This window comes from Cajanus cajan, chromosome 1, assembly GCF_000230855.2.
Source record: "Cajanus cajan strain Asha chromosome 1, NIPB_CcT2T_4, whole genome shotgun sequence".
Lineage (NCBI taxonomy): Eukaryota > Viridiplantae > Streptophyta > Magnoliopsida > Fabales > Fabaceae > Cajanus > Cajanus cajan.
The window spans coordinates 61,456,958-61,484,812 of record NC_138517.1 but is presented as its reverse complement, the minus strand read 5'-3'; the positions used below and the strand labels follow the sequence as shown (position 1 = coordinate 61,484,812).

The 27,855-nt window shown below is 38.2% G+C and overlaps 1 protein-coding gene and 1 long non-coding RNA gene across 6 annotated transcripts; one reads left to right on the top strand and one right to left on the bottom strand.

Moving 5' to 3' along the window:
- The first annotated feature begins 1,556 nt into the window (after window positions 1-1,556).
- LOC145950282 (uncharacterized) lies at window positions 1,557-9,115 on the top strand. Of its 5 annotated transcripts, none has more exons than XR_014428347.1 (3): window positions 2,267-2,671; window positions 2,756-2,917; window positions 8,598-9,115. It is a non-coding gene; the product is annotated as an uncharacterized LOC145950282 (long non-coding RNA). The 5 variants fall into 5 exon arrangements; XR_014428346.1 differs by lacking the exon at window positions 8,598-9,115 and adding an exon at window positions 8,387-8,524; XR_014428345.1 differs by lacking the exon at window positions 8,598-9,115 and adding an exon at window positions 8,384-8,522.
- Window positions 4,951-8,576, bottom strand: LOC145950278 (uncharacterized). The gene is made up of 9 exons (XM_083061361.1): window positions 8,357-8,576; window positions 7,841-8,045; window positions 7,101-7,191; window positions 6,878-7,023; window positions 6,468-6,711; window positions 6,285-6,389; window positions 6,002-6,184; window positions 5,628-5,832; window positions 4,951-5,438 (listed from the first exon to the last, which is right to left on the bottom strand). The coding sequence occupies exons 1-9, from the start codon at window positions 8,574-8,576 to the stop codon at window positions 4,951-4,953; spliced, it is 1,887 nt and encodes a 628-aa protein (XP_082917487.1).
- Window positions 9,116-27,855: the final 18,740 nt, after the last annotated feature.

Here is a 27,855-nt window from a genome sequence, read left to right as displayed (position 1 = left end):
GATGATGATGATCTTTTTCAAAGCATTTCACAAATGTTTTACTTCTTGGTTTCACAAAGAAAACACTCCAAGAAGGTCACAAAGACTTCACAAAAACGTTTTTCTCTTTTTGATTGTTAACTCATTCTCTGTTCTGAAGTTTCAAAGTATGAAAACTATTTATAACATTTTCAGAATCAGATAATCGATTATTTTAAAAGATAATCGATTATTTTGTTCTTCATGATTTCTGGAAATCAACCAAGAACGGAATAATCGATTATTTTGCAGGATAATCGATTATTCCAGAGAGTGATTCCTGGGATAATTGATTATTTCACAAATAATCGATTATTACAGCAAGGCATCCTTTTCACCTGTTACTGGAATAATCGATTATATTTAATGATAATCGATTATTTTGAGTCAGTTTTCAAAAACTCTGTTTTATATCTCAAAATAACTTTTCAAGTATCTAACTCATCATCATACTCACTCTTAGTCAAATTAGATAAAGATTGACTTATGCACAAAGCACATACATGCAAAATAGGCTAAAAACAATACAACTTATGAGTTATCCCTATTGCACATCATAGTAGCCATATTTTCTTCTTGACTTTGTTTTTGACTTGTTGATGTCCTTGGTCAGCTTTGATTCTCAGAATCCATACTTTGTTATCATCAAAACCTTTATTCTCCAGGTTTGAGTTGATTCACCACTCTATGAATCTCAACAATCTCCCCCTTTTTGATGATGACAAACTATACAAGCCATTTTGTTTTGCAAACCAGTATTTTCACATTTTATGTCCTGCAAAACAAACTCAAAACCTTTCTCCCCCTTTGGACATCATCAAAAACAACCAGATACATTCATATGTCCAGATTTCACATGTATTGAATTATGCACAAGAACCATTTGCTCAAAATTAATGCCACAAAACCAACTATAGGCATTGTTCCAATTAATCCAAAGTAACATCAGAATTTGTATCAGGGATTTTTCTTTCAAACACAATATCTCAGCCACAAGATACATCAACTAAGCATCACAGCAAACATAGCAAATATGCATTACTATTTGCACATAACAACATACACACCAGAATATTGCAACCAAATTATCCAAAACACAATATAATCACAATGAAATTTATATTGCATCAGAATTTAAATTGTTCAAAACAAGATAAACCAAGATAACCAAATTCGTTCAGGAATTAAAACAATTACAACCCAATTAAAATTCAAAATTAGAAATTTAAACTAAACTTTTAAAAACAGAACAGAACACTAAAGCTCCTAGAATCACTCCGAGTCCACTTGCATCCCAAGCTGAGCCTTAATTCGGTTAATCTCATGATCAAGGTTATCAAACCGATCAAGAATGTCCGAATAATACGACTCGTGCTTCCTAGACATCTCCATTACCACATCAAGCTTGTTAATCATAATTTGCTCAAACGGAGAAAATGCTTTAGGCTCCGGTTCTTGTTCCCGTTCAGGTTCAATTTCCACTTGTTGTGGCTGGTCTTCATCATGAGATGGAACACCATCTTCATCTGTTGCAGGTTCAGGCGTCGGAGGAACATCCCCTTTGAATACCCATTTGTCTTCTTATTTCAACATCCCCATATGATGCAAAGAAGATTTTTCAATTTTGTTCGACGCATGGAGACACCCACTTCATGTTCTTATTTGATGGAGGGTGTAGAAAAAATGAAGAAAGAGACCCACAGTAGGCTTTATATAGTGATATTTACAAAGAACCCGAAACGCTTGCATTACGGCCCAACCATTTGGGTGAAGTTGGGTTGGGGCCACGTTAAGAACTCGCAACACACCCATTTGGAACTCATCAAATGGCAACGACACGTTAATAGCAAATTAAATAATAAACATCCATGTCATCAGGAATTAAGATTTAATTTACTAATTATCCAGGTCAATTAAGAAAGTTTATCAGGTCCAAATATGTCACTATAAATAGGAGACTGATAGGACATAAAAGACAAGTATGATTATTTAAAACTATAGTATTTATTGTTCTGTACCGAGTACTGACTTGAACATGGAGTGCCGTTACAGGTACTGCCCCCACCAATCGAAGACAGAATTTGGCCAATTTACAAGACTTAAAAGATTAGCTAGCAGAAATAACAAGAGTATTTCCGATAGGAACATTTCCAAACGTGTTCTTATTCTAGACGATCAAGGATTTTTGCATATTAATTAATCTATAATTCCAAGAGATAGACTTAAACCATTCACTATTAATAAGGTTAAGAAAGTCTTTGTGAGTTAGCCATGCAGCCTCAAATATAAAAGGAAGGCTCGTTCTAGGACACCAAATGTAGGGAAAAACGAAGTAATAGAGGAGAATGGTTGGACTTGAAAGGGTGGAGCTAAATGACTTCTACATCAGGAAAAAGGAGACGCCCCGTCATATTTGATAGTGCTCTATCCGACCTCACCATCATGTTTCCTCTCTGCCATGTGAATGGATTACCCTGAAAACCCATATCAAGAAGGCGAGTATCTCTCACACAGTCCCTAAAGGCTTGATCACTACGAACAGTAGCTTTGGCTGAGCCTGAGCCCCCTCTCCAAAACCCTAGCTGCTTCAGCCATGACTCATTTCCGCTGAATTCACCACTATGCAGCTGTCATTTCAATTCGCAACAGTGAGGTAAGCGAAGCTACCGTCGGTTCCGCTTCGGCATTTCCATGCATCATTGCGATCATCACCGTTTCTTTTTATGCTTGTAATCAGGTGCAAGCGCGTTGTTTGTGAGGAGGAGGACGAAGAGGCATGGACCGTGTGCTTCTCCTCGCGTGCGTCATTTGCAGGATCCTCTTCACGGTCTTAGGCTTGGCTTCGTTCTTCAATCTTCATCCTCTGGACTGTGAACTGGAGGCCATGGCGAATTTATAGGTATCTCATCCAGATTCTCTCTTTTTCTTGAGTCTGTTTACTTATTTGGACTTGGAACTTTAAGCTTGTGGTTTCGAGATTGAATTGTCATGCTGCACTGTAAATGTTGTTGAATTTTTATGCAATATTGCTTTTGTTACTTTAGTTGGTACTTGTTTTGAAGTGATTGATATTTACTACATGAATGGTGAAGTGTTGGATTACCAAACACATAGTAAACCATAATAAGTAATAAATTAATATATGTGGAATTATTCAAAGAGAGAGAAGGGTTTGATATCCTACTTTTGAATTTGTTCTGTTGCCACTAACCAACCAACCAACCACTACCAACAAAAACACAGTAGTTCAATACCATTATAGGTATTTAATCTAAGGAAGGTAAGCTAACAAGAACAAGAAATGGCAGAAGGGTCTCATGTCATGTATGTGATGTCTATAAAAGGCAAGCCACTAGTCTTTTGGAACATGCACACTTCCTCTTCAGGATATCTACAGCTGCCTAATTGAAATCAAAGTTATAACATAACCAGGTATGGCCTCTCACCACAGTTGCATGATCTTGGCCTTTTTCATTGCTATTTCCTTCTCAAGCATGGACATGGCATTAGCAGTACGCCAACTGTTGCAAACAACATTGCCACCTTTGCCTACAGTTCCAACATTGCCTCAGGGAAATGTTCCACCTTTGCCTACTATCCCATTACCATCCATTCCTAACATTCCAAGTGTCCCACAGGTCACTCTGCCACCACTTCCAGCCACTTCACTGCCAAACTTTCCATCAATCCCAACCATTCCAGCCACTTTTCCTTCCATCCCCTTCTTCTCTCCACCACCTTCAACCACCACCCCCTGAAACTGAACCTCCCCTGCTTCACTTGGAGTTTGACACTCTCATCTCTACTATGGATTTTGATTCTTGCTTCCTCTGATTGGCTCCTTATTTTCTGTCATGTTTTAGTCATATACTATACACATACATTCTTTTCTATATGTTGTTTATCTTCTGTTCGGGATGCTTTTAGCTTTTCATTGTTCCATTTGTTCTTCGCTTTTCAATATCTTGTTGCACTTTTGCTTTACTTCATGTACTTGGAGACCCATTGTAATAGACTCTATTATTCCATGATTATAAATCTTCCTTTCTTGATCACTTTCACAAAATATACATTGCTAATGTTTAATGTTCTAACACCGTAAATTTCAATGAGCTATTAGACACGTGGGCAAACAAAATTTTATTTTATTTGGAAAAGTAGCAATGTAAATGGATAAATATCAAGGTATCATTGCTAATGAGCTATTAACTTTGTCCCATCGGTGAGTAAAAATATAGGAAGGTACTTGTATATATAATTAATCGATATATGTAATTCATAATGTTACAAAGTTAATAAAATATCTAATAATCAACTTTAGTAATTTTATATTATATATAATTCATCATTTTTATAAGTTATGATGGATATATTAGAAATATTTTGTATTTTTTAGTAATTTTATATTAAAACCTTTGTAATATTACTATTATATAATAGAACTTTATTTAGAATAATTATTTGTGTATTTTAGTATCTTTTCTATTCATAATTATAGAAAAGCTTATTAACCTTATTAATTAAATGGGATTAATATTTATAATCTAGAAGGGGGTTACAGTTGCACTCTATGACACTTCACAGGGTCACACTTAACATAACTTTTCATTTGTCAAAATCATTCACTGTCAAACTGCTTTTAAGATTATCGATTATTCCCATAAGACTTTACAATGTGTTTTTTCTTCACTTACACATTTTATAGGAAACTAGAAGTCTTCCCATCCCTAAATCACTTCAAGTCAAACACGTTTAAGTATGAAACTATTAAGCAATGAGTCATTGAAAAGTAAATGCATCATGTTATAGATAATATAAATTAATACATGTACAAATTTCTAGATCCCTATCATTCTCTTTCTGTCCAAACTGTTATACTACTTGGGAGCTCGAGAGCAAGATTAAGGAAAAAAAAGCCACTATTTTCAGTTCCTAATTGGCTTTGTGGGGTTTGGTTTCAAGGCCAAATCCAAATGGGTAAAGGGGATCATAGTGAGAATCTCCAACATTCATTGGCAACTGATCAACGGTTTTGAACCATGTCCTTGGAAGCTTGCCACTGAAACCATAATCACCAAACAACACATCAGTGACACCATGTCCCTCAGAACCTGGAAGCCATGCAGCAACAAGTGCTTCAATCACATCAACATATGGCTGTATAACCACAGGACGACCAGAGATGATCACAGTCACACATTTGACTCCTCCACACACATTGTTTATGGTGTCTGCCCCTTTTCCAGAGATTGTCAAATTCATGCTATCACCATTTGTTTCAGCATATGGTGTCTCTCCAACTGCCACAATGGCATAGGAAAAGTTGTTGGACTTTACATACTCTAAACTTGGGTTCTCCTTGTAGACCACCTCGGTGTCTTTGTCAACTGTGTTCTTGATAGCACTAAGAATTGTTGTACCTGCAGATCATATAGGTCTTGTCAATATTGCATTTTAGCCTAGAGTCTATTTTAATACAAATTTAGCATATGTTTGATTTTACATTCATGATCCACGTTTAGACAAAAATCATATCAAAATTTATGTTAAAGCAACTATTTGTTGCTTCTACTGATAGACAAACTTTGTAAGCTCAAATAAGTTTGTACCTTTGGTAATGTTGTTGCCACTAAGTCCTTGCCATTCAATGGTCCAGCCACCACATTGATATCCTAGATTATCAGCATGGCTTCCAGCAACTAGAATTTTTTTAGCCTTTTTAGGAAGAGGGAGTAGTGGCTCATCTGCATTTTCACCATTCTTCAATAGAACCAATGATTTCCTCACAGCTTCCCTAGCCAAATTTCTATGCTTCTGTAGAGTTACATTGACAACACAGTTATATCAGAACATGGTGGATATATAGATAGAAATTGTTTCTTAAAAAAGGCAGAAAACTGATTATTTTATTAAAAAAGTGTGTCTTTAGGAGAAAATGATTAAACAAACGGGCCAATTTTTACACATTTTGTGATTGACTAACCTGATTCCCAATCTGGTTGGCTAGACTATTATCAGCCAAAGGATTCTCAAAAAGTCCCATAACGAATTTTACCCTCAAAATCCTCTTTACTGCATCATCAATTCGGCTCATGGGTATGATATTCTTTTTCACCTGTGTGGTTAGGCCATCTATGAATTCTGTAAAGTTATAAGGAATCATTACCTGTAGCATTACCAGAGCAAGTATTAGAAGATGACACATGTTATGTGGAATATCAATTAAGGCGATATCATACATAATCAACGCAATCGAAATATTTTACCATGTCAATTCCAGCAGTGACTCCAGCATAAATGGAATATGAGTAGTTAGCATGAGGAGGGTAAGTAATCCTATCAATTCCCTCCCAATCTGATATGACAAAACCCTGCAAGAAACCAAAGGATTTCAGGACTCGTTCATAATTTTGAATTCAATGGTGCCCTGATGAGTTCAGTGTTGTTACCCTGAAGCGTAGTGTGTTCTTGAGAAAGTCAGTGACAAGATTATGATTAGCATGCATCTTTTCTCCATTCCAGCTTGAATAAGAGACCATGACCGATGCAACACCCTTGATGATTGAGTTATAGTAGGCTGGCATGTGAATGCTTAGCAATCCATGTCTGCTTATCACTGTGTTGTTCTCATCGATTCCCTTTGTGGTTCCACCATCACCAATAAAGTGCTTTGCGCAAGCTACAACTTTCTTCCTGTGCAATTTCAATAACATAAATTGATCATTGTCATTCCTCAGGAATACAAAATTGACATCAAGAATAAAATCAAAGGAGCTCTGAAAAGGTCAATATTTTATATGATCAATTCTCAAATTATAAAATAAGGATACAAGACTAAGGCAATAGTGTGAGTTCTTACTTTCCAGCTACATATGGAACACCCTTTCTGGAGTTTGCAGGGATTTCACCTTGCAGTCCTGGAATGATCTCAGTCATGGCTTGAACTACCTTATGATCTTCACTATAACTTTCATAACATCTACCCCATCTTGGATCTCTACAAACCTATTCAACATATAATAAGGTAAGACTGAGGTAAAAAAATATATGGTACAATTATCAATTAGGATGTTCTCGCTTACAGCTATGCAAGGTGCAAAGGCATACTGAATTCCAGTTGCTCTAACTTCAAGAGCTGTTGCTTCTCCAATCTTCCTCACTAGTTTAGGGTCCCTGTTTGATCAGAGTTAAACTTCATTAAGATACAGAAGCATATTATAATTTATTTGCTTTAACTATAATTAACTTTGTAAGTTGTAACCAACTTTTATTCAATCACCTTTTGTAAGCGCGAGTTTAAAATATGTCACAGCATCACAGGGTAAAAAAAGAGTGGAGAAAAGAATAACAAAAGAGCAAAAATATACGACCAAAGAATTCACATGACATGTACAAATTGCTATTATTATGACTTTCTGACAATAAATTATGTGTTTGGATTCTCAACTTAACATATTAAAACGCAGAAAAACACAACTAATAATTGCTTATATGATTCACTTGAAGTGTGTGGATGAGAATATAACCATGAAATAAATATTTGATCACGACAATAATAACGTTTTGGGCACGAGTCATTCTACTTTTATTGTTGTTTTCAACCACGTATAATTGTTAATTCAGGTAAGCATTGTTTATTTGGTTTGGGCAATTTAAAAATCAATATCGATGTGGTTAACAACGTGACAAAATAAAAATCATGTCAATTTCTGGTTCTATCTCAAACCAACGATTTTGTCAATCGGTCATTTCGTAAGTGATGATTGTTGAAACTAAAATTGTCATATCAATTATGAATTATATAATGAGACAGGTAATTTACCTGGTAGCTCCTAGTCCAACGTTGTGAGGAAAAATTGTTGCATTATAGACATTATTATGGCCATGAACAGCATCAATCCCATATATCATTGGAATTCCCAATCTAGTTGATAAAGCACCCTTCTGGAAATCATTCACCATGTGAACCCAATCCTCTGCTGAAGCCTTTGCCTTTGGAACACTGCCACCCCCACTTAGCACACTCCCTATGAAAAAATGAAAAAGTAAATTACTTGAAATAAATAAATAAAAACTTGCATAAATTCCAATCACCCACTATCTGTTGAGAAAAACACACAATGAATCACTAGAGTAAGTGTAGTCTAGTGGGGTTGAATATAATATAGAATCTGGTTGGATATAGGTTACAAACATTTTTTTTTACAAAAAATAAAAGTATTTTTCTGGAGAAACACTTCTAAGTTTATATCTAAACTAGTTTATACATAATCTGAGACTTAAATTATATTATGGTCATTATAATTATTCAAAAAACAAAACAAAAAAGAAACCTTACCAATATAATACTTTTTCATGACTTCAGCAGAAGCAACCGAACGCTCAATCTGCACCATTTGTCCAATTTTCTCCTCAAGTGTCATCCTGTCCATAAGATCCTTGATTCGAACATTGAGTGGCTGTTTTGGATCTTTATATTTGAAGTGCTCTGATTCTGCCATGGCTACCCAACATTGCAGGAGCGTAAGCCCCACCAAAAGGATGCATATTTTGACCATTTTTTCTTCTCCTCAATGCAGCTTCACAATGAGAGATCAGAAACAGAGTCAGTACAATATTGTCAACAAATACAAGTACAATCAATCATTAGCATTTAGCAACATCAGAAAAGGCAAAAATAACAGTAAACAAACAACAAAAAACAACATTGTCAAATTCATTCATGTTGTTTAACAGAAGAAGAAAAAAATAATTATAATAATAAAAGAAGATGGATCCACATGCAAGTGACAGTGAAAACTGAAAAGAGATACATACTACACCAAGGTTCTAGAACATAAGAGGAATGAGACTCTCACCTATGTTACTGAGATATGAGAGAGAGAATGCGTATGTGCTCCTTCATGTGCTACGGGTGTATGAATATATAGAGGGGAAAACTCAACAGGATGTTACCACTTCAGTATCGTTTGAAATCATGGATAAAGAGATAAAAGTATATTTTATCTTATCTTTTAACTTTTTTTAATTCCAGTTTGATTATTGTGGGTGTTTTGTTGAAATGATTGATCACTTCGAAATCTGAAATAAAATTTATTTAAAGATATGATTCAGTTTCATAACTGTAACTAATAACTAATCTTTTTTTTTTATTATTATTTTTTTATCTCTCGAGTGCTAGAGACTAATATGTTAAAATACATAGACTTTATTTAAGGGAGCATTTTACCTCTTTTGATATATGTTTTCTCAATGTAATCACCAACTTGAGTGGCCAATTTTGGACAAATTACATATTGCAATATGATTTATGTATATTCACGCCAAAATAAAAATAAATAAATAAATAACATTGTTTTCTTAATATTGTGTATTTTTTATCCCTTAAAAAATTATTAAATTCAATTTAATTTTAAAAAAATCTTATCTAATAATTTATCTCTTAAAGAAAATAATCTTATCTGATTATTTAATATTTAAAGAAAATAATCTTATTCTAATCAAGTTTCTTCACTTTTCCTAACGAACTTAATTATCATAAAACTTTTTTTTTTTATCATGACTACTTATCCGTCATCAGTAAATATTATTTTAATTAATATTTTAGCTAGTATATTTCACATCCGATAATTTATTTTAGTGTGCATATTTTATAAGTAATATATTTATAATAATTAAAATATATAATAAGTTATACAAATAAATATATAAATTATATTCAAAATTTTAATAAATAAACATATAAATTATATTTTATATTTATAAAAGATAATTTATATTGTGAAACAAAATTATTTTTTATTATTGATAAATTATTTTTAAAATATTAAAATTTAATTTATAAATAAATATGATAAATAAAAAAGTTGAATTAGATAAAATGTTAACAAAATGTTAAACAATTTTGGTAAAAACGTAACTCTTAAAAATACTCTTGTACGTTTATTTCTAATATAAAAATGACCAAAAGATTTATTTAATTCATAAATTAATTAAATCATAAGAAATTAAAGTACAAAAGTTCTAAAATAACTCCTAAAAGTGCAAGATATCTATTCATGTTAATATATAAGAGTGATATTAGTTATATTTTAAATATATATATATATAGAGAGAGAGAGAAAAGTAAAATTTCAAACTTTTATTCAAGGATGAAGATTTGTTTCAACATGAATTAAAATCAAATATACAGAAATATAATTTTATCTTTTTCTTAAAAAAATATGTTGAATACTTTAAAATATATATTTTCTGTAAACAATACAAAAATATTAGAAAAGGTTATATTATCATAGATAATAATTTTAGCTTATTTTTATCAATCATTTTTAGATATTTTTTTCTATCGTTTTATGTTTTTTAATTTAAGTTTTATATTTTTATTTTAAATTAAATTTTAACATTTTAAAATTAATAATAGTTAAAATAATATTGTTATTTTTTATTCTTAAAAATTATGAATAATTAAAATAACATTGCCTTATAATATAAGTTATTTATTAAAAATTTAAATTATATTTTATAAATTTAAAATATTTATTTATTTCAAATTTTAATTATAATATAATTTAACATTGCAAAAATATTTATTTATTATAAATTATAACTATATAAAATAAATATTTATCATTTGCATTACATATGCTAAAATCAATCCTTATATATTAAGCACAAACTTTTATCTTGTACAAGTGTATTTTTATCATTTTTTTTCTCAACTAGAGGATTTTGAAGAATTTTTATTAATTTTTTATCTAATTCCGTTTTTATCTTTTCTAATTTATTTATGAATCATATTTTAATATTTTTAAAATAAATTATCAATAATTAAAAATTATACTGCAATATAAATTATTTATCATAAACCTAAAATATAACTTATATATTTAAAATTATTTATTTATACAAATTTTAAATAGAATATATATATTCAAATTAAATTTTACTTGTATATAGAATTTTATAAATTTTAGAAACATAAAATATATATTTAGGCATGTAACACCCCATTTTTTATAAAATATAATATAAGTATTTTATTAATAATTTTGATATTTTTATTTTAGTAGTAAGGGTTGTTAAATATTTGTTTTAATTATTTAATATATTTTATGTAACACCCCGATTTTCATACTTTTTATTAAGGGTGATTTAGTAATTTTCATAAAATTTATTAAGGGTGACTTAGTAGCCCAGAACGAGTAGTTCCAAACTACTAAAAAAAACCTATTTTTGGTAACCTAGAACGAGCCGTTCCCAATCTGGAACGTGCCGTTCCAAACCACCAAAATAGCCTATAACCCTAGTTGGGAACGGGTCATTCCAAATATGAACGTTGTGAGTTAAAACTTATCTCCAGAACGGGCTATTCTGGTTTGAGAACGGGCCGTTTCAGATGTGAATTTTCCACATGATGAAAGGATCCAAAACCGGTCGTTTCGAATCTGAAACGGCCCGTTCTGGCCACTCCTGAAATCCATAAATAGAGCACTCTAGCACTGTTTCTGGACACACTCTCTGGAGACCAAGGAGAACCAAGAGAAGGAGATCAACCAGATTCCACTCTAGCTTTGTCTTTTGCTTATCCAGGTAAAGGGGAGTGAGAAACCTCGCTCGGGGGTGTGGGAATAATTGTTGGGTAGTATGATTGGCCCCCAATCCCTTGCTTGATGCATGCTTCTAGGAACAGACAAAATATGAATGTTTTCTGTTTTGTCTTCTGATTGTTCTATTGTGTTCCTTGTTGGATGTGATGTATGAATATATGATTAATTTTAAAAGTAAACAAGTTTTGATATGAATTAGAGTGCTCTATGGGTTCCCGAGAAAACCCTATGAGAAACAGGCCAAATATGAATGTTTTTTGTTTTTCCTTCTGATTATTCTGTTGTGTTCCTTGTGTGATGTAGAGTGTAAATATGTATTTGATTTCAAAATTAGATATGTTTTGATATGAATTAGAGTGCTCTGTGGGTACCTGTACGAAACCCTATGAGGAACAATTATGAATATGACTATGTAAAATATGAACAAATGACATGAGACATGATGTGAATGAGAATGTGAAACGTGATGAAATGAGATAAGCTATGATTATGAGAATGTGAAATGTGATGAAATGAGATAAGCTATGATTGAGAATGTGAAATGTGATGATATGAGACATGAAATTCCATGACATGTGAAATGTTGAGTTAATGAAATAGTGAATGTGTGACATGCATCATGTGCATATATGATCTATTCCAGGTGTGCCGCTTAGGTCGCATACCAGTGATGTAACAAGCTAAAAAGGTGTACCTTAGGGTCACTAGTGATGTAACAAGCTATGTGATGAAATGACATATTCCAAGTGTGCCGCTTAGGCCGCATACCAGTGATGTAACAAGCTAAAAAGGTGTACCTTAGGGTCACTAGTGATGTAACAAGCTATGTGATGAAATGACATATTCCAAGTGTGCCGCTTAGGCCGCATACCAGTGATGTAACAAGCTATGTGATGAAATGATGAGAAATGTGAAACTTCTATATGGCGCCACATGCATGCATTTATGAGTCGAGTCCATGACATCATTGCATGATAACTGAGTGTGCATGTGATATTGATTGTGTATGTGTATTGTTTACATGTGACTTATGTTTGTTGTGTGTGTGTGTACTATCTAACCTTTATTTCTGCTCCTGGAACCGAGTGAGATATTTCTCACTCCCTTGTTATTCTTTGTATGAGTTTAAATTGTGTTGCAGGTGATCATCAGCATAAGGATGTTGATGATGAGGCTTAGGCTTCAGTTGGGCATGCTCTGATAGGATATGTGACATCGGGACTTAGCTAGGTTTAGCATTGGAGTTTCATTACTGTTATTGTGTTTTGGAAATATTGATGTTTTATTTTGTTATCATTTCCACAATGGACTACGATTTGCGAAATATGAATGTGAACTCTCTATCTATGTGTTTTGAAACCTTATTTTTAAGAAAGTTTTATTTACTCAGGAATGTACTTTATATTTATTGTGTATTATGTATGTGGGGTAGAGGGTGTCACATTTTACAATATAATATGTAAGGACCGTACACTGTAAGACACAACAACTACCTTAAAATCATATACTAGAGTAAGTACAATTTCATCAGGTCAAACCAGGATTTAATGAGGTCAAGCAATAGATCCCTTGTTTAAGGTCTGACCTATTTTCATCCTTATTTGTCATCCCTTCTAGGATTAGGGTTTGAATGATTGGGTGTTTGATGCAATTGATTAATTTAATATAAATTGATGTTAGATAAATGTCCTTTGAGAATATTAAAAGTAATTGACTGATTGGATTGAAGTTTCAATTGAAGTTAGTGGAAAAACGCATAGAATGGGTGGTTGAATATTTGTGTGCGCGTGTACGAAAGAATTTTTCAAATCATTTTCGCAAGAGTAATGTTCTTCGTCCAATGCACTTTTAAATGTCAGACTATTAGGCAGATTTTGTTTAACCTAAGATGAATGCGTCTGAAGGGTTTATCATCTACTAAGGAAAATGTTTCGTAATGATAAATATTGAAGTTCTTACATTTTCCTTTTCAAGATAGTTTCGTTTAAGGACAAGCAGTAGATAAATCTTTTTAGTGTAATATATCTATTAAACGAACTTGCGTCTTCATCTGAAAATTGGTTTTAACTGTATGTAAATATTGGACGAACTTTTTCACAAGGATTCACTCAGTAAGGAAGATTTATTCCTAGTTAAGCAGGAAAAGTAATGCAATCATTTTATACTAGTTCGCTCAACTGAGCTACATCTAGTCTCCTTCAATTGAAGAGTTCCACTAGATATCAAAATGAAGAACATTGAGTATTTTCGTCCACTCCTGGACCTGAGTATTCTCGGCCACTCCTGGCCTTGAGTATTCTCGGCCACTCCTGGCCTTGAGTATTCTCGACCACTCCTAGCCCGTTAGCTTCACTCACCAACGCTAGTATTCTTAAACCAATTCTGGTTCCCCAAGTATTCTCGACCACTCCTGGGCCGTTAGCTTCACTCACTAACGCTAGTATTCTTAAACCACTTCTGGTTCTCCAAGTATTCTCGACCACTCCTGGCCCGTTAGCTTCACTCACCAACGCTAGTATTCTTAAACCACTTCTGGTTCCCCAAGTATTCTTGATGGGATTCCACTTGGAATTCTCATGAACCTTCAAGCTTCTCGGAAATCCTTGGAAGAACTTCAAGGCACAAGACTCCAATGAAGCTTCAATGTGACCTAGGCTTGCATAAAGCTAAGTTTGAAGAAGAGTGAGGGGTCCTAGCTCTACAAAGAGAAACTCTCAAGTAGGGTAGATTCTAAGAGTAATGACTTCGGAGAAGGTGAGTTCAAAGAGAGAAAACTCATCAAATATATCCAAAGTGTTTACAATACTCGGCCATAGGAAGATTTATAGGAGAAATTAGGTTAAGGGTTTAAGTTGGGTTTACCTAGAGTTAAGTAGAACCATGGTATGGTTTACTTAACTCTAGGCGCCAAAATTTGAATTCTAAAATTCAAATTTTGGTGCCAACCGGCCACCCCCTCCATGTGCACTCATTTGGATGTGATTTAGTATCCATTTGAGTTGCATTTCGGTCACACCATGAGCATGTGTGCACATGGCCGAAATGCACCTTCAAATGACATAATAATGACATTAAAATGAAAGTGTACATGTTAACCTAAATTAACCCTAAATCTAAATGGCCATGAAATGAAATTCCTATTCTAATGGCCGGAAATACAAGGCCCAAAAAGAAATACAAGGCACTCAGGCCCAATCCTACACTAACCCTAATCTACTTGGGCTTGAGACAAAGCCCAACTAAACAAAGAGATGGGCTTTCCTTGGGCTTGGGCCCACTCCTCATGTATCCTCTTTGCCATAGCCCTAGTAGTTAGGCCCTTGGCCCATGGGCTTCCTCCATCATCCTCTCCCTCTTGAAGAGGATTTGTCCTCAAATCCAAAGCATCCTCCTCTTGGGTAGCCAAACTTGTAAAGAGAGATAGATCAGAAACATTAAAACTAGGACTAACACCATAATCAGAAGGGAGATCTAGGACATAGGCATTATTATTGATTTTCTTAAGGATTTGAAAGGGTCCATCTCCTCTAGGACTAAGTTTTGACTTTCTTTTGGAAGGAAACCTATCCTTCCTAAGGTGTAGCCAAACCCAGTCACCTTCCTTGAAGACAACTTCCTTCCTACCCTTATTATTATATTTTTGATATTTTTCAGTTTGGGATCGAATATGATCTCTAACCCTCTCATGTAATTTTTTAACAAACTCAGCCCTAGAGGTGCCTTCTTTATGAATAAAGGAAGCAACATCTAGTAAGGGCAAGAGATCTATAGGAGTAAGAGGATTGAAACCATAGACAATCTCAAAAGGAGACATGTTAGTGGTCTTGTGAACCACTCTATTATAGGCAAACTCCACATGAGGGAGATAGTCATCCCATGACTTTTTATTGCTTTTGAGGATTGCCCTCAACATAGTCCCTAGAGACCTATTGACTACCTTAGTTTGCCCATCAGTTTGGGGATGACATGTGGTAGAAAATAGAAGTTTAGTTCCTAGCCTTGCCCAAAGAGTTTTCCAAAAATGGCTAAGGAACTTAACATCTCTATCGGAGACTATAGTCTTGGGTAACCCATGTAGTCTCATAATTTCTTGAAAGAATAATTTAGCAATGTGACTTGCATCATCCACCTTGTGGCATGGAATAAAATGTGCCATTTTCCTAAAACGGTCCTGTCGCCACCGGCCCGAAACGGGCTTTCGGCATTCGCGAAGGATGGTTGGACTCTTTTATTTGTTTAAAAATATGGATTGCTAGAATGACTTATTCTCAAACTGAGACCTTGTCAAACGAGCAATTTTATTAAAAGGCTCACCAATCCATGTTAATCCCAAGCGGGACCCTCCATGGATTAGCGGTTTTCATAAAAAGGAAGGGTTCATGGAGTCGCCACCAATGTTTTACTCAAAACATTGGAAAAAGAAGTTTAAGGCAATCGATTCAAAAATCGACTTCGGCCATGACAACCAGAGTCGGGTAAGGGAGTCGGTTACGCGTGGGGAAGGTGTTAGCACCCCACAGCGCCCCTTTCGGGTTCCCTATGACAGATTATTTCTAAAAATAATAGTGCGAAATTACTAAATTACCCCTATTTATTCTAAACAATTATAACTTAACTATCTACATGATGACAGTTAAATATACACACAGAAAGCAGTAAAAGGAAGGTCTTAAGAAGAAACCTTTGAAGCGTGCTTTTATATTCAAGTAAAACTGGGAAGCTTTTTGGCGTTCCCTCGCTCTACAAGCCCGCTCGCTCCCTCCTAGAAAATTTTAACTATGGAAATCCGGAGGATTTCCCTTCGACTCAGTTCGAGACTCAAGCAAAAAGCTCAGAACTCAAGAACTTTGTCGGATCAACTCTCCGAGTGATTTCTAGGCAGAGCACTGCTCAAAAAAACCCAGAATACTCAAGAAGAGGGTTAAAACTCAGTGTAAAAGTGTAGAATGACGTCCAAATGACGTCTTATTTATAGGGAACGGGCGCAATACGGGCCCTGGAGTCAATACGGCCCGTATTGAGCTTTTGAACTACAATACGGCTGTATTGAATTCAGTACGGCCGTATTGAAGTTCAAGAAACCTCAATACAGCCGTATTGAGTTCAGTGCGGCCGTATTGAAGTTCAAGAAACCTCAATACGGCCGTATTGAGTTCAGTGCGGCCGTATTGTAGTTCAAAATGTTCAATACGGCCGTACTGAACTTTTGGGAGGCCGTATTGGGCTTCATTCCCTCCACTTCCTTATTTTGAGCTATTACAAGACCTCTAGACCTACAGAGAATCCTCCTAGGGCCTTCCATGAGTCCTTCTGGCTGACTTTCCTTTAGTCCTCAAGAGTCTTCAAGCTTTATTTCCGACCCGGACAATTTTAGGGGTCTACAGCTGCCCCCCCTTTACTTAGTCGGACGGCCTTTTGGTGTACCGGCTGACAAGTAAAGGAGTTGACCCAATTGTCCGGGTGATGTGCCAACCTTCTGACTTGTAGCGTCTTCCGGTGGAAAATTGTTGAGTAGCCTCTCCAGGTTGTTGCATACCTCGGCGCTTCTGACAACCTCGGTAGCTAAGTTTACCCTCTCCAGGGTCAACTTCACTCGACGCCCGAGCCGGAAGTTGAACACCAACGTGCCTCTGACGACGCTGATGGTTGAGTACTGTCTCTCCAGACCTTGAGTACCGTCTCTCCAGACCTTGAGTACCGTCTCTCCAGACCTTGAGTACCGTCTCTCCAGACTTTGAGTACCGTCTCTCCAGACTTTGAGTACTGTCTCTCCAGACTTTGAGTACCGTCTCTCCAGACTTTGAGTACCGTCTCTCCAGACTTTGAGTACCGTCTCTCCAGACTTTGAGTACCGTTTCTCCAGACTTTGAGTACCGTCTCTCCAGACTTTGAGTACCGTCTCTCCAGACTTTGAGTACCGTCTCTCCAGACTTTGAGTACCGTCTCTCCAGACTTTGAGTACCGTCTCTCCAGACTTTGAGTACCGTCTCTCCAGACTTTGAGTACCGTCTCTCCAGACTCTGAGTACCGTCTCTCCAGACTCTGAGTACCGTCTCTCCAGACTCTGAGTACCGTCTCTCCAGACTCTGAGTACCGTCTCTCCAGACTTTGCTTCGGTTGTCTCTGACGACCTAGGCAACTGAGTTTGCCCTCTCCAAGGTCTGCGTCCGTGTCTTCTGATCACTTCGGCAATGCGAGTTTACCCTCTCCAGGGATCTGAGATGATTTTTTGTCTCCACAGTCCACTATGCTGCTTCGATGGTTTTTCTGATTTTGTGCCACTGAGGGCTGGATAACGCAGGGATCCGTCTAGGGGATGTGCAGTCATTCATAGGTTCTTGTGCCCCAACTTGCATTTGCATAGTTGGTACCCATGGGGAATTTCTGACTCCTTGGGGTGTAGACACAGATGCTCTTCTTGAATTGAGCGATGCCTTATGTTTGGCTGACGTCCTTTGACGTTGGTGGAGTATCCCGGTTATCCTTATTCGGGTATCTCTTTTGGATTTTCTGATTTTTGCTGCCTCTGTGTAGGCTGTTATCCGCTGGGGATTCTGGATGTTGATTAGCCTCTTCTGTTAGGCGGATCATCTTGACGTTCAATGATTGGCTGAATGCCGAATTCCGCTTGGGGAATGATTATTGATCTTTCAATTTTTCCTCTTTTTGAAGGAGTGCCTCTGAGTAGGCGAATTATCTTGATGTTTGGTGTTCGGCTGAGTGCCGGATTCCGCTTGGGGAATGGTTATTGATTTTTTTTATTTTTCTCCTTTTGTAGGGGTGCCTCTTGAGTAGGCGACTGGGGATTTGGGGATCTTATGTATCCCAGAGTATTATTTAGGAAGCCTCTACAGGCTTAGCCTCACTCAGCGCTTGAGTCAGAGAGCTATCTTCCACTGAGGAAGTTTCAAGTCCTTTGACTGAATATTTTGCTTGGATGATCGCGCTTCCATTGGGGATTTTGACGATCTTGCTTTGATAGCTCTCGCTGGGGATTTGTTCCATGAGCTTAAGCTGAGGTTTCTCTGGGGAGTATTATTTCTGTGAGCCTCTCCAGGCTCATTTATTCTGTACAATTGGGGAGTATTATTTCAGCAAGCCTCTCCAGGCTCAATTATTATGAGAGAGTATTATTTCGGCGAGCCTCTCCAGGCTCAATTATTCTGAGAGAGTATTATTTCGGCAAGCCTCTCCAGGCTCAGTTATTCTGTACGAGTTTGTTGGGTTTTCTGTATTTTTCCTTTTTTGTTGATTTTTGGCTTTTTCTGTATTTTTGCCTTTTTTGTCGATTTTTCGGCTTTTTCTGTTGGAGGGATCTCAAACACACTCACAGATGAAGTATGCAGAGGAATGAAGATGTTGTGATGAATGAGAATGGACCAATACGGGCCGTATTGAATTCAATATGCCCGTATTGGCGTGGACGTTATGGCTAATGCTGCCGTATTCATTTCGGTACGCCCGTATTGAGTTGAAAATTTGTTCATAACCCTGATTTTAGTACGGGTGTACTGAACATGATACAGGCGCATTGTTTTTTTTCTAAAGTTTATATTTTTTGTTTTTTTGTTTGTTTGTTTTGTTTTTTCAATAAACAGAGAATAAGTGATCTTCCAGTACACCTATCATCTGTATGCATGTATGCGGTATGATGCACCTAATTCTATTTGATTCATTTTTCAAAAGAATTAACCGATGCGTTTCTCTGTTTGAGTTTTGCCATTCCTCCAGACGGGCTGTGCGCTGCCGATTTACATAACCGAGGAATGATGCGTGTTATATCAAGATGGGCGTCATCAACCCAGTGATTCTTCCCTTCCTTTAGAAGACATGTCAACCCTCCTATTGACCACTATATCTCCATGTTTCCACTAGATTATCCTAAAATCGCTTGGGACAAGAGAGAAAAGAAAGGAAAGGTATATATTTTTTGAAAGTTTGTGTTTTAGAGGGGTTTTTATTTTCATTTTGAAAAATGGTTTTTGTAAGAATGGCTGGCCAAGATAGGCTTATTGTGTCTAGGCTTGTTTGTTTAAGCATTTATGAAGTTAATCAAATCTTGTTATTGACGTTGTGATTTGACAACTTAGATAGCTTCCCTTGAACCTTTCTTTTTGAATTCAGTTCATGGTACCATCATGGATTTATTTTCGTTTTTTGATTGTCCTTATTTTTGCCTAAAACACCCTTTTGTGGCGTCTTAGCGGACTTTTGTTTTTGTTCATTTTTGCAACCCTAACTTTTGCCTAGGTCACCCTTTCGTGGGATTCCTAGCGGGTCTTTTGCTCTTATTTTTGCGCAGCCCCCTTTTTGGGTTTCCTGCCGAGCTTTCTTTTATTTTAAAAGATTTCTTTTTATCCATGATGGCACTTGTCGAGGCCAAGGGAAGGTGCTCCAAGTTGTCACACACACTTCCACATAAAAATGATGCGGGTTTATTGTTAAGATGATTTTAACCTCATTCATGCTTATTCAAACAGGGTTAAAAATAATGTGGTTTAGAGATTTATTGTAAGCAAGAAGAGAAGCAGTAAGAAATAATAAAGAATGATTTTATTATAATCATAATGGAAACATGTGCCCTATCGAGGCTCGGGGGTCGGGCTGTCCCTGAGGAGTAATCTCTAATAGTCATCGGGTCTATACATCCCTATCGGAAGGAGAAGAACATTTGATGACGACGACCGGCCTTGACGCTTGTGAACCGGCCTTCCTAAAGATCTGGCTTAAAGAACGTCGAGAAGGATCTTGGTTCCTCTTCGTCCTTTGATCTTTATTAGGGTTGTATCCTAACCCTTGTTTCCCCGGATTATCTTTGATAATGGGTAGCTCTGGAGTCCTTGGGAATCTTTGCCAAGTCCTTGTCCCGGCAAGTATTCATTTTTGGTGAGCATGTAGGCTACCGTCTTCATTTCTCGGGGAAACGTTTCAACATTGGCACTTTCCAATGCTTGGAAGGCGGTCTCTAGATTTTCCTCCTCGGATTCTTTATTTTCCTTTCCTTTATTCTTGGGAGCTTTTATCATGAAGATCATTGGGAGTGTAGATCCTGCCACTCCTAGTCATGCCCCCAAGTCCAGCGATGTTAGAGAAATCGCTGTTGGCAGAAAAATGGATGTCATATATCCATGGCACAGCCTTATTTGATTCATAGGGAAAAGGCCTTGGAGTAGTGATCCTTAACGGTGTCGGACCTTCCCCTTTGTTCGTCTTGATTACCAACAACGAAGTTGTCGTGTGCTCGCTTGGCGCAGTTGTTGGTTTGCATTTGATAACAAATGGCGTGTGATCCACTCTTTGATTATACGCATCGATTAATTCTTTCTTTTTATTAATGTTTATTATTAAATTACTTGGAGAGATGTATGCAAATGAATGACTAATGAGATGCAAAGGCAATAAATCTCAAAAATACAATTTTTATTAATTGAAGAAAGTGTACAACTTTTATACAATGCTTTGAAGCAACTTTTTACAAAAAGAGAAAAGCCGGTAAAAACCCACAGGCGGGTTCATATGTCTTTGCCATTCATCTTCGGCTTCCTCCACATGGCGGCCCATTGCTTCAATCTGAGTATGGACCGCTTGGCTCATATTATCACTGATTTTCTGAGCATCTTTCGCTTTTTGTATATGATAGTTGATCATGGCCTGCAGCTCATTAAGCTCATCTTCGGCCCGATCCTTCTCCTCTTGGAGTTTGGCCATTTGTGCCAATCCTTCCCTTTCCTTTTTGCGGAAGTCGGAAAGGTTTGCGGCTTGTCGTTGAACAACTTCCCGCCATTGTTGCGCATCGGATCGAGTCAAAAGCAGATCGTCTTGCATATCCTTGATCAACTGTGCCTGCCTTGAATACTCGGCCTCAAGGTGTGCTATCTTCATGTTGACTTCTTGGAGTTGACTACTCGGTTCAACCTTTGGCATTTTGGGTGCCCGAGTAGCCTCCTCATTGAGGTTAGCACACTCATCCTTGAGCCGCTCTATCTCGTGGTCTTTCTTCTTGCATTGCCTTTGAAGACCATCAATAGTAAAACTGGATTCTTCATTTTTCTCTTCAAGAACTCTCATCTGAGCTCCCATGATTTCCAGTTTCTTGGTCAAGGCGTCGACTTGCTCTTGCAACACCTTCCTTGTTGCTGAGGTTGCACAAGAAGTGGATGGTTGAGGCACCCCCCTCTCGCTCCTCCATTCCTCATAATCAATGGAGACGGATACCCGAGGCTTTCCAAGCTCGAGATCTCCCTCATAGGTTGGTCTCTCCCACGCTCTCATGACAGCGTGCATGTCCTTCTGATGCTCGGAATCGAAGGAGAAACACAACCCTCCAAGCTCCTCTATAGTAGGAATGGTCTGAGTCCTCATCAGTTGCCTCATAACCAATCTAGGTGAGTAGGCTATGCAACCTCTGAGGCCCATCAATGGTATGCTTGGATAACTACCGCATCTCATCAATACATGGCTTGGACGGAACCAAGGGCAAACCCACGTGAAGTGCTCGATACTCCACTGTTCCATCTCTTCCTTCCACTCAGAAGCATATCGGCGGCGTACGGGAATTTTCGAAAAACTCCTCAAAGGGTCGGGCAAGGTCCCCATATGACTAGAGGCATAGAAATGAGTGATGCTCCACACATATAGCAAGGAGGTGCAGCATCGGATGATTTTTCCTTGCTTCTGTTGAGACAGATGAACAGAGAGCAAGGTGTCGGCAAGAATAGCAGGCACGGGACTCTTCATGTGTACGTCCCAAGCGAAGAAAGCGTCCATCGCAGCATGGTCCACTGTGTTAGCGTGAAAGGGGAATAGGATCATCCCAAACACAGCTAACGCTAGAGTCTTGTTGAAAGCTAACCAATCTCCCTCACCAGCCAAGGAAGAAAGGTGGTCCTCAATCATAGCAAGCTTCCAACCTTTAATACTGCCGTTCCCCACTAAGGCAGCTGATCGTGATGGTAATTTGACCTGAGTGGCAACTCTCTCCACGGCCACATGGTTGTCATGAAAGATATAGACCCCGGCTGATTTGGGCCATCGTAGCATGAGTTCGTACTCCTCGAGAGTAGGAACTAGGTCAAACTGGGGGAACTCGAAGCAGTGCAAATCGATACTCCAGAAGTGAACCAGTGCTCTCAGAAATGCTGGATCCACACAGATCTTCATCAAGTCGAGGACTCGTCCATATGATTTCTCAAACTTGACGCGAGCCTCTCTTGGCATCAAAGTACAGAGGTGATCCAACCTCTCAGCACGGTATAACAAGAAGTCTACTTTCTTCAACTGCCCATGCATCTCCTTAGACCTCTCCATATTCTACAATACAATGCATGATATGAGATGATGGAGATGAATATGCATGCATAGTGTTTATTCAACTAAGCATTATCATGTTTTGGGATTTTCCTAAGATGATGCATGATATTGCTTGGTTTGGATAAATACATATTTTTTCTTTTGGATATTTTGTATCTTTTTTGTATTTTTTGGGTGAAAAGGGAAACTACCTATATGAATGCAATGAAGGTAGATGTTAACACCATGTACTAGAAGATCTTTATTTCTATTTATTATTATTATTTAAAAAGGAATGTTGTATGTTTAAAAGGTGCAATGTATGCTCATACAATGTCACATAAAAATGCACAAACAATTCACTCATCCACGAACAGTCACGAGCGAATCACGAGGTAGGGGTATCCTGCAGAAAGGTGCATATTCAAGGTGGTTCTAACTGTTCTCACCAGTCCAAGGCCCCCAAGGTGCCCCCATTATAGGGACCCAATTCCTCTCGTCGTAAGTCGATGGAAAGCTCCAACGCACTATCGGACTCGAGTTCATGGTTATCACCTTGAGTGATGCTTTCCGACAACGGTCTACGGGCACCTATAGACCCATTCGACAACCGGCCGTACTAACATCCACTCCCTATGGCTTACCACTCATGCCCCCGGGTATAGAGGGAACTGTTGTGTGCAAAGGTTTGTGTGCAATTTATATTTCAAACAATTGCAGAAACTAAACATACAACAGTTATTAAAGCCATATAAATAAAGCATGTTATCATACAAACAAGGGGTAATGAAGTAATTTTAACTATTATTTGTTAAAAATAATCTGTCACTAAATGGGACTGACTCTCGAGGCTTCCCCAGTGGAGTCGCCATCTGTCGCCACCGGCCCGAAACGGGCTTTCGGCATTCGCGAAGGATGGTTGGACTCTTTTATTTGTTTAAAAATATGGATTGCTAGAATGACTTATTCTCAAACTGAGACCTTGTCAAACGAGCAATTTTATTAAAAGGCTCACCAATCCATGTTAATCCCAAGCGGGACCCTCCATGGATTAGCGGTTTTCATAAAAAGGAAGGGTTCATGGAGTCGCCACCAATGTTTTACTCAAAACATTGGAAAAAGAAGTTTAAGGCAATCGATTCAAAAATCGACTTCGGCCATGACAACCAGAGTCGGGTAAGGGAGTCGGTTACGCGTGGGGAAGGTGTTAGCACCCCACAGCGCCCCTTTCGGGTTCCCTATGACAGATTATTTCTAAAAATAATAGTGCGAAATTACTAAATTACCCCTATTTATTCTAAACAATTATAACTTAACTATCTACATGATGACAGTTAAATATACACACAGAAAGCAGTAAAAGGAAGGTCTTAAGAAGAAACCTTTGAAGCGTGCTTTTATATTCAAGTAAAACTGGGAAGCTTTTTGGCGTTCCCTCGCTCTACAAGCCCGCTCGTCCCTCCTAGAAAATTTTAACTATGGAAATCCGGAGGATTTCCCTTCGACTCAGTTCGAGACTCAAGCAAAAAGCTCAGAACTCGAGAACTTTGTCGGATCAACTCTCCGAGTGATTTCTAGGCAGAGCACTGCTCAAAAAAACCCAGAATACTCAAGAAGAGGGTTAAAACTCAGTGTAAAAGTGTAGAATGACGTCCAAATGACGTCTTATTTATAGGGAACGGGCGCAATACGGGCCCTGGAGTCAATACGGCCCGTATTGAGTTTTTGAACTACAATATGGCCGTATTGAATTCAGTACGGCCGTATTGAAGTTCAAGAAACCTCAATACAGCCGTATTGAGTTCAGTGCGGCCGTATTGAAGTTCAAGAAACCTCAATACGGCCGTATTGAGTTCAGTGCGGCCGTATTGTAGTTCAAAATGTTCAATACGGCCGTACTGAACTTTTGGGAGGCCGTATTGGGCTTCATTCCCTCCACTTCCTTATTTTGAGCTATTACAAGACCTCTAGACCTACAGAGAATCCTCCTAGGGCCTTCCATGAGTCCTTCTGGCTGACTTTCCTTCAGTCCTCAAGAGTCTTCAAGCTTTATTTCCGACCCGGACAATTTTAGGGGTCTACAGGTCCACAACCACAAAGATGAAATCCTTTCCTCTTTGGGTCCTAGTGATGGAGGAGGCCCATGGGCTAAGGGCCCAACTACTAGGGCAATGGCAAGAAGGATGCATGAAGAGTGGGCCCAAGCCCAAGAAAGGCCCATCACTTTATTTTGTTGGGCTTTAGTTCAAGCCCAAGTAGCTTAGAGTAGTATAGGATTTGAGCCTTAGTGCCTTGTATTTTGTTTGGCCTTGTATTTCCGACCTTGTAGCATAGGATGTGCATTTAAAGGTCTTTAGAATTTAGGGTTAATTAAGGTTGCATGTTCGTTGTCATTAGCATGTAATTAGCTTTGCATTTGACTAGCATTTCGGCCATGTGCACACATGCACATGGTGTGACCTAAATGCAATTTAAATGAGAAGCTAATCACATGCCAAATGACAAGCACATGGGCGGTTCCGGACTTGGCTCCCAAAATTTGAATTTGAATTCAAATTTTGGGCGCCTAAGGTTAAGTAACCATACCATGGTTTTACTTAACCTTAGGCTAACCCAAGTAATCCTTTAACCTAATTTTCCCTATATATTTTAGATGGCCGAGAGTTTGTAGTTACTTTTGGAAATAATTGAATGAGTTTCTTCTCTCTAGAAAACTCCCTCCGAAAGTCACCTCTCCTAATCTCTACCTTACTTGAGCTCCTCTCTTTGTAGAGTTAGGATTCTCTAATCTTCTCCGGATTTAGCTAGAGGCACTCCTAGGTCACATTGGTTCTTCTTGGAGCTTCCGCCCTTGACATTCTTCCAAGGATCCAAGGAGAACTTGAAGGTGTTCATGAGGATTCACTAGGTGGAACCTCATCAAGCATGCATCCAAAACTCAAGAAAAATCATCAATGTTCAACCTTCCATCAAGAAACCAAAAACCCCAATGTTCAACATGAGAATCACTTCGGATTCATCCCCCCATTTACAATTTTCCAGAATCAAGCCTCTATTTACTCAACAACCTAACATGCAAAACAAAATCTCAAGTTTTCTAGCTTCCCTTACCTCAGTGAAGAGAAATTCCAGGCTCCGAGAAGAAGAAAATGGAGAAGAAGAGACTTGAAGAGAATCTCCGCACGGCTCAGCTAGCTTCCAACACTACTACTCAGCACCTCCACCTAATGGTTCCCGAAAAGACCAAAGACAAGGAGAGAATTAGGCAAAATGAGAGTGAAAAAGTGGGGAGAATAAGGTGGACAGAAAAGTGAGTGAGAGAAGAGAGTGAAAGAGAGTCGGCGAGAGAAAAGAAGGAAAGGGGGTCTCACAACCTCCCCAACAACAAGAGTTTTCGTCCCTGAAAACAGACTTACTTGGGAATAAACACGGATACCGCTCCCTGCACTACTGCTCCACCTCCCAAGTAGCCTCACCCGTAGCTGCATCCCACAACACCTTCACCAGAGCAATAGACTTGCTCCTCAACTCCTTCAGCTTATGATCAACCACAGCTATCGGCAACTTCTCAAAAGTCAAGTTCTCCTTCACCCGCACATCATCCAACTCCACCACATGACCAGGGTCATGAACATACTTCCTCAGCTGGGATACATGAAATACATCGTGTAGGTTTGAAAGAGACGGTGGCAAGGCCAACCGATAAGCAACCAGACCCACACGTTGTATGATCTGATAGGGACCAACAAACCTCGGTGTCAACTTCCTTGCATTCAGCGCTCTACCAACACCAGAAGTCGGGGTCACCTTCAAAAACACATGCTCCCCTCCAGTAAACTCCAAAGGCTTTTGCCTTTTATCAGCATACGATTTCTGCCTACTTTGAGCAGTCTTCATCCTCTCCTGAATCAGCTTCACCTTTTCAGTAGTCTGTAGGATCAGCTCCGGTCCCACAACTTGATACCAGCATAGAGGAGTCCTACATCTTCTGCCATACAAGGCTTCAAACGGCGCCATCCCAATACTAGCATGAAAGTTATTATTGTACGTGAACTCAACCAACGGTAGGACCTCCTCCCAGCTTCCCAACTGGTCTAACACACAAGCCCTCAACAAATCTTCCAAGGACTGGATTGTCCTCTCTGACTGACCATCCGTCTGCGGATGATAAGCAAAACTAAGCTTTAGCTTCGTGCCTAAGGCTTGATGTAGACTCTGCCAAAATCTGGAAGTGAACCTCGGATCTCTGTCTGAAATAATACTAGAAGGCACCCCGTGCAACCGTACTATTTCCCTCACATACAACTGTGTCAGCTTCTCCAAGGACCACTTGATGTTGACAGGCAAGAAATGTGCACACTTGGTCAACCGATCAACTATCACCCAGATAACATCACTATTCCTAGCCGACCTAGGCAACCCGACGATGAAGTCCATAGTGATACTATCCCACTTCCATTCCGGAATCTCCATCTGCATCAACCCACTCGGCTTATGATGCTCCACCTTCGCCTTCTGACAGGTCAGACAGGCCGCCACATATTTAGCTATCTCCCTCTTCATACCAGACCACCAGAAAGTCTTCTTGAGGTCTTGGAACATCTTAGTCATACCAGGATGTATGCTAAGTCTGCTCTTGTGGCCTTCCTCCAACACAACTCTCTTCAGCTCAGCATCCTGAGGTAGGCAAATTCTGCCCTTGAACCTCAAGATTCCATCTTCGCCCAGCTCAAAACCAACAGCCTTCTCAGTTCCCAACAAACCAAGAAGCTTCACCAGCTCAACATCTTGCAACTGCTTAAGTCCAACCTGCCTCAAGAACTCACTAGTTATGGTAATCATCCCACAACTAATGTGATCCTGAGCTAACTCCACACAGAGATTCAAATCTCTGAACTTCTCCACCAGCTCCAGCTCTTTCACCATCATACCAGACATGTGG

Coding starts and splice junctions, on each gene's coding strand:
- LOC145950278 (XM_083061361.1), bottom strand. CDS start 8,576: ATGGTCAAAATATGCATCCTTTTGGTGGGGCTTACGCTCCTGCAATGT. Junction 8,046..8,356: donor CATGAAAAAGTATTATATTG/GTAAGGTTTCTT, acceptor ATTTTTTCATAG/GGAGTGTGCTAAGTGGGGGT. Junction 6,712..6,877: donor GTTCCATATGTAGCTGGAAA/GTAAGAACTCAC, acceptor GAAATTGCACAG/GAAGAAAGTTGTAGCTTGCG.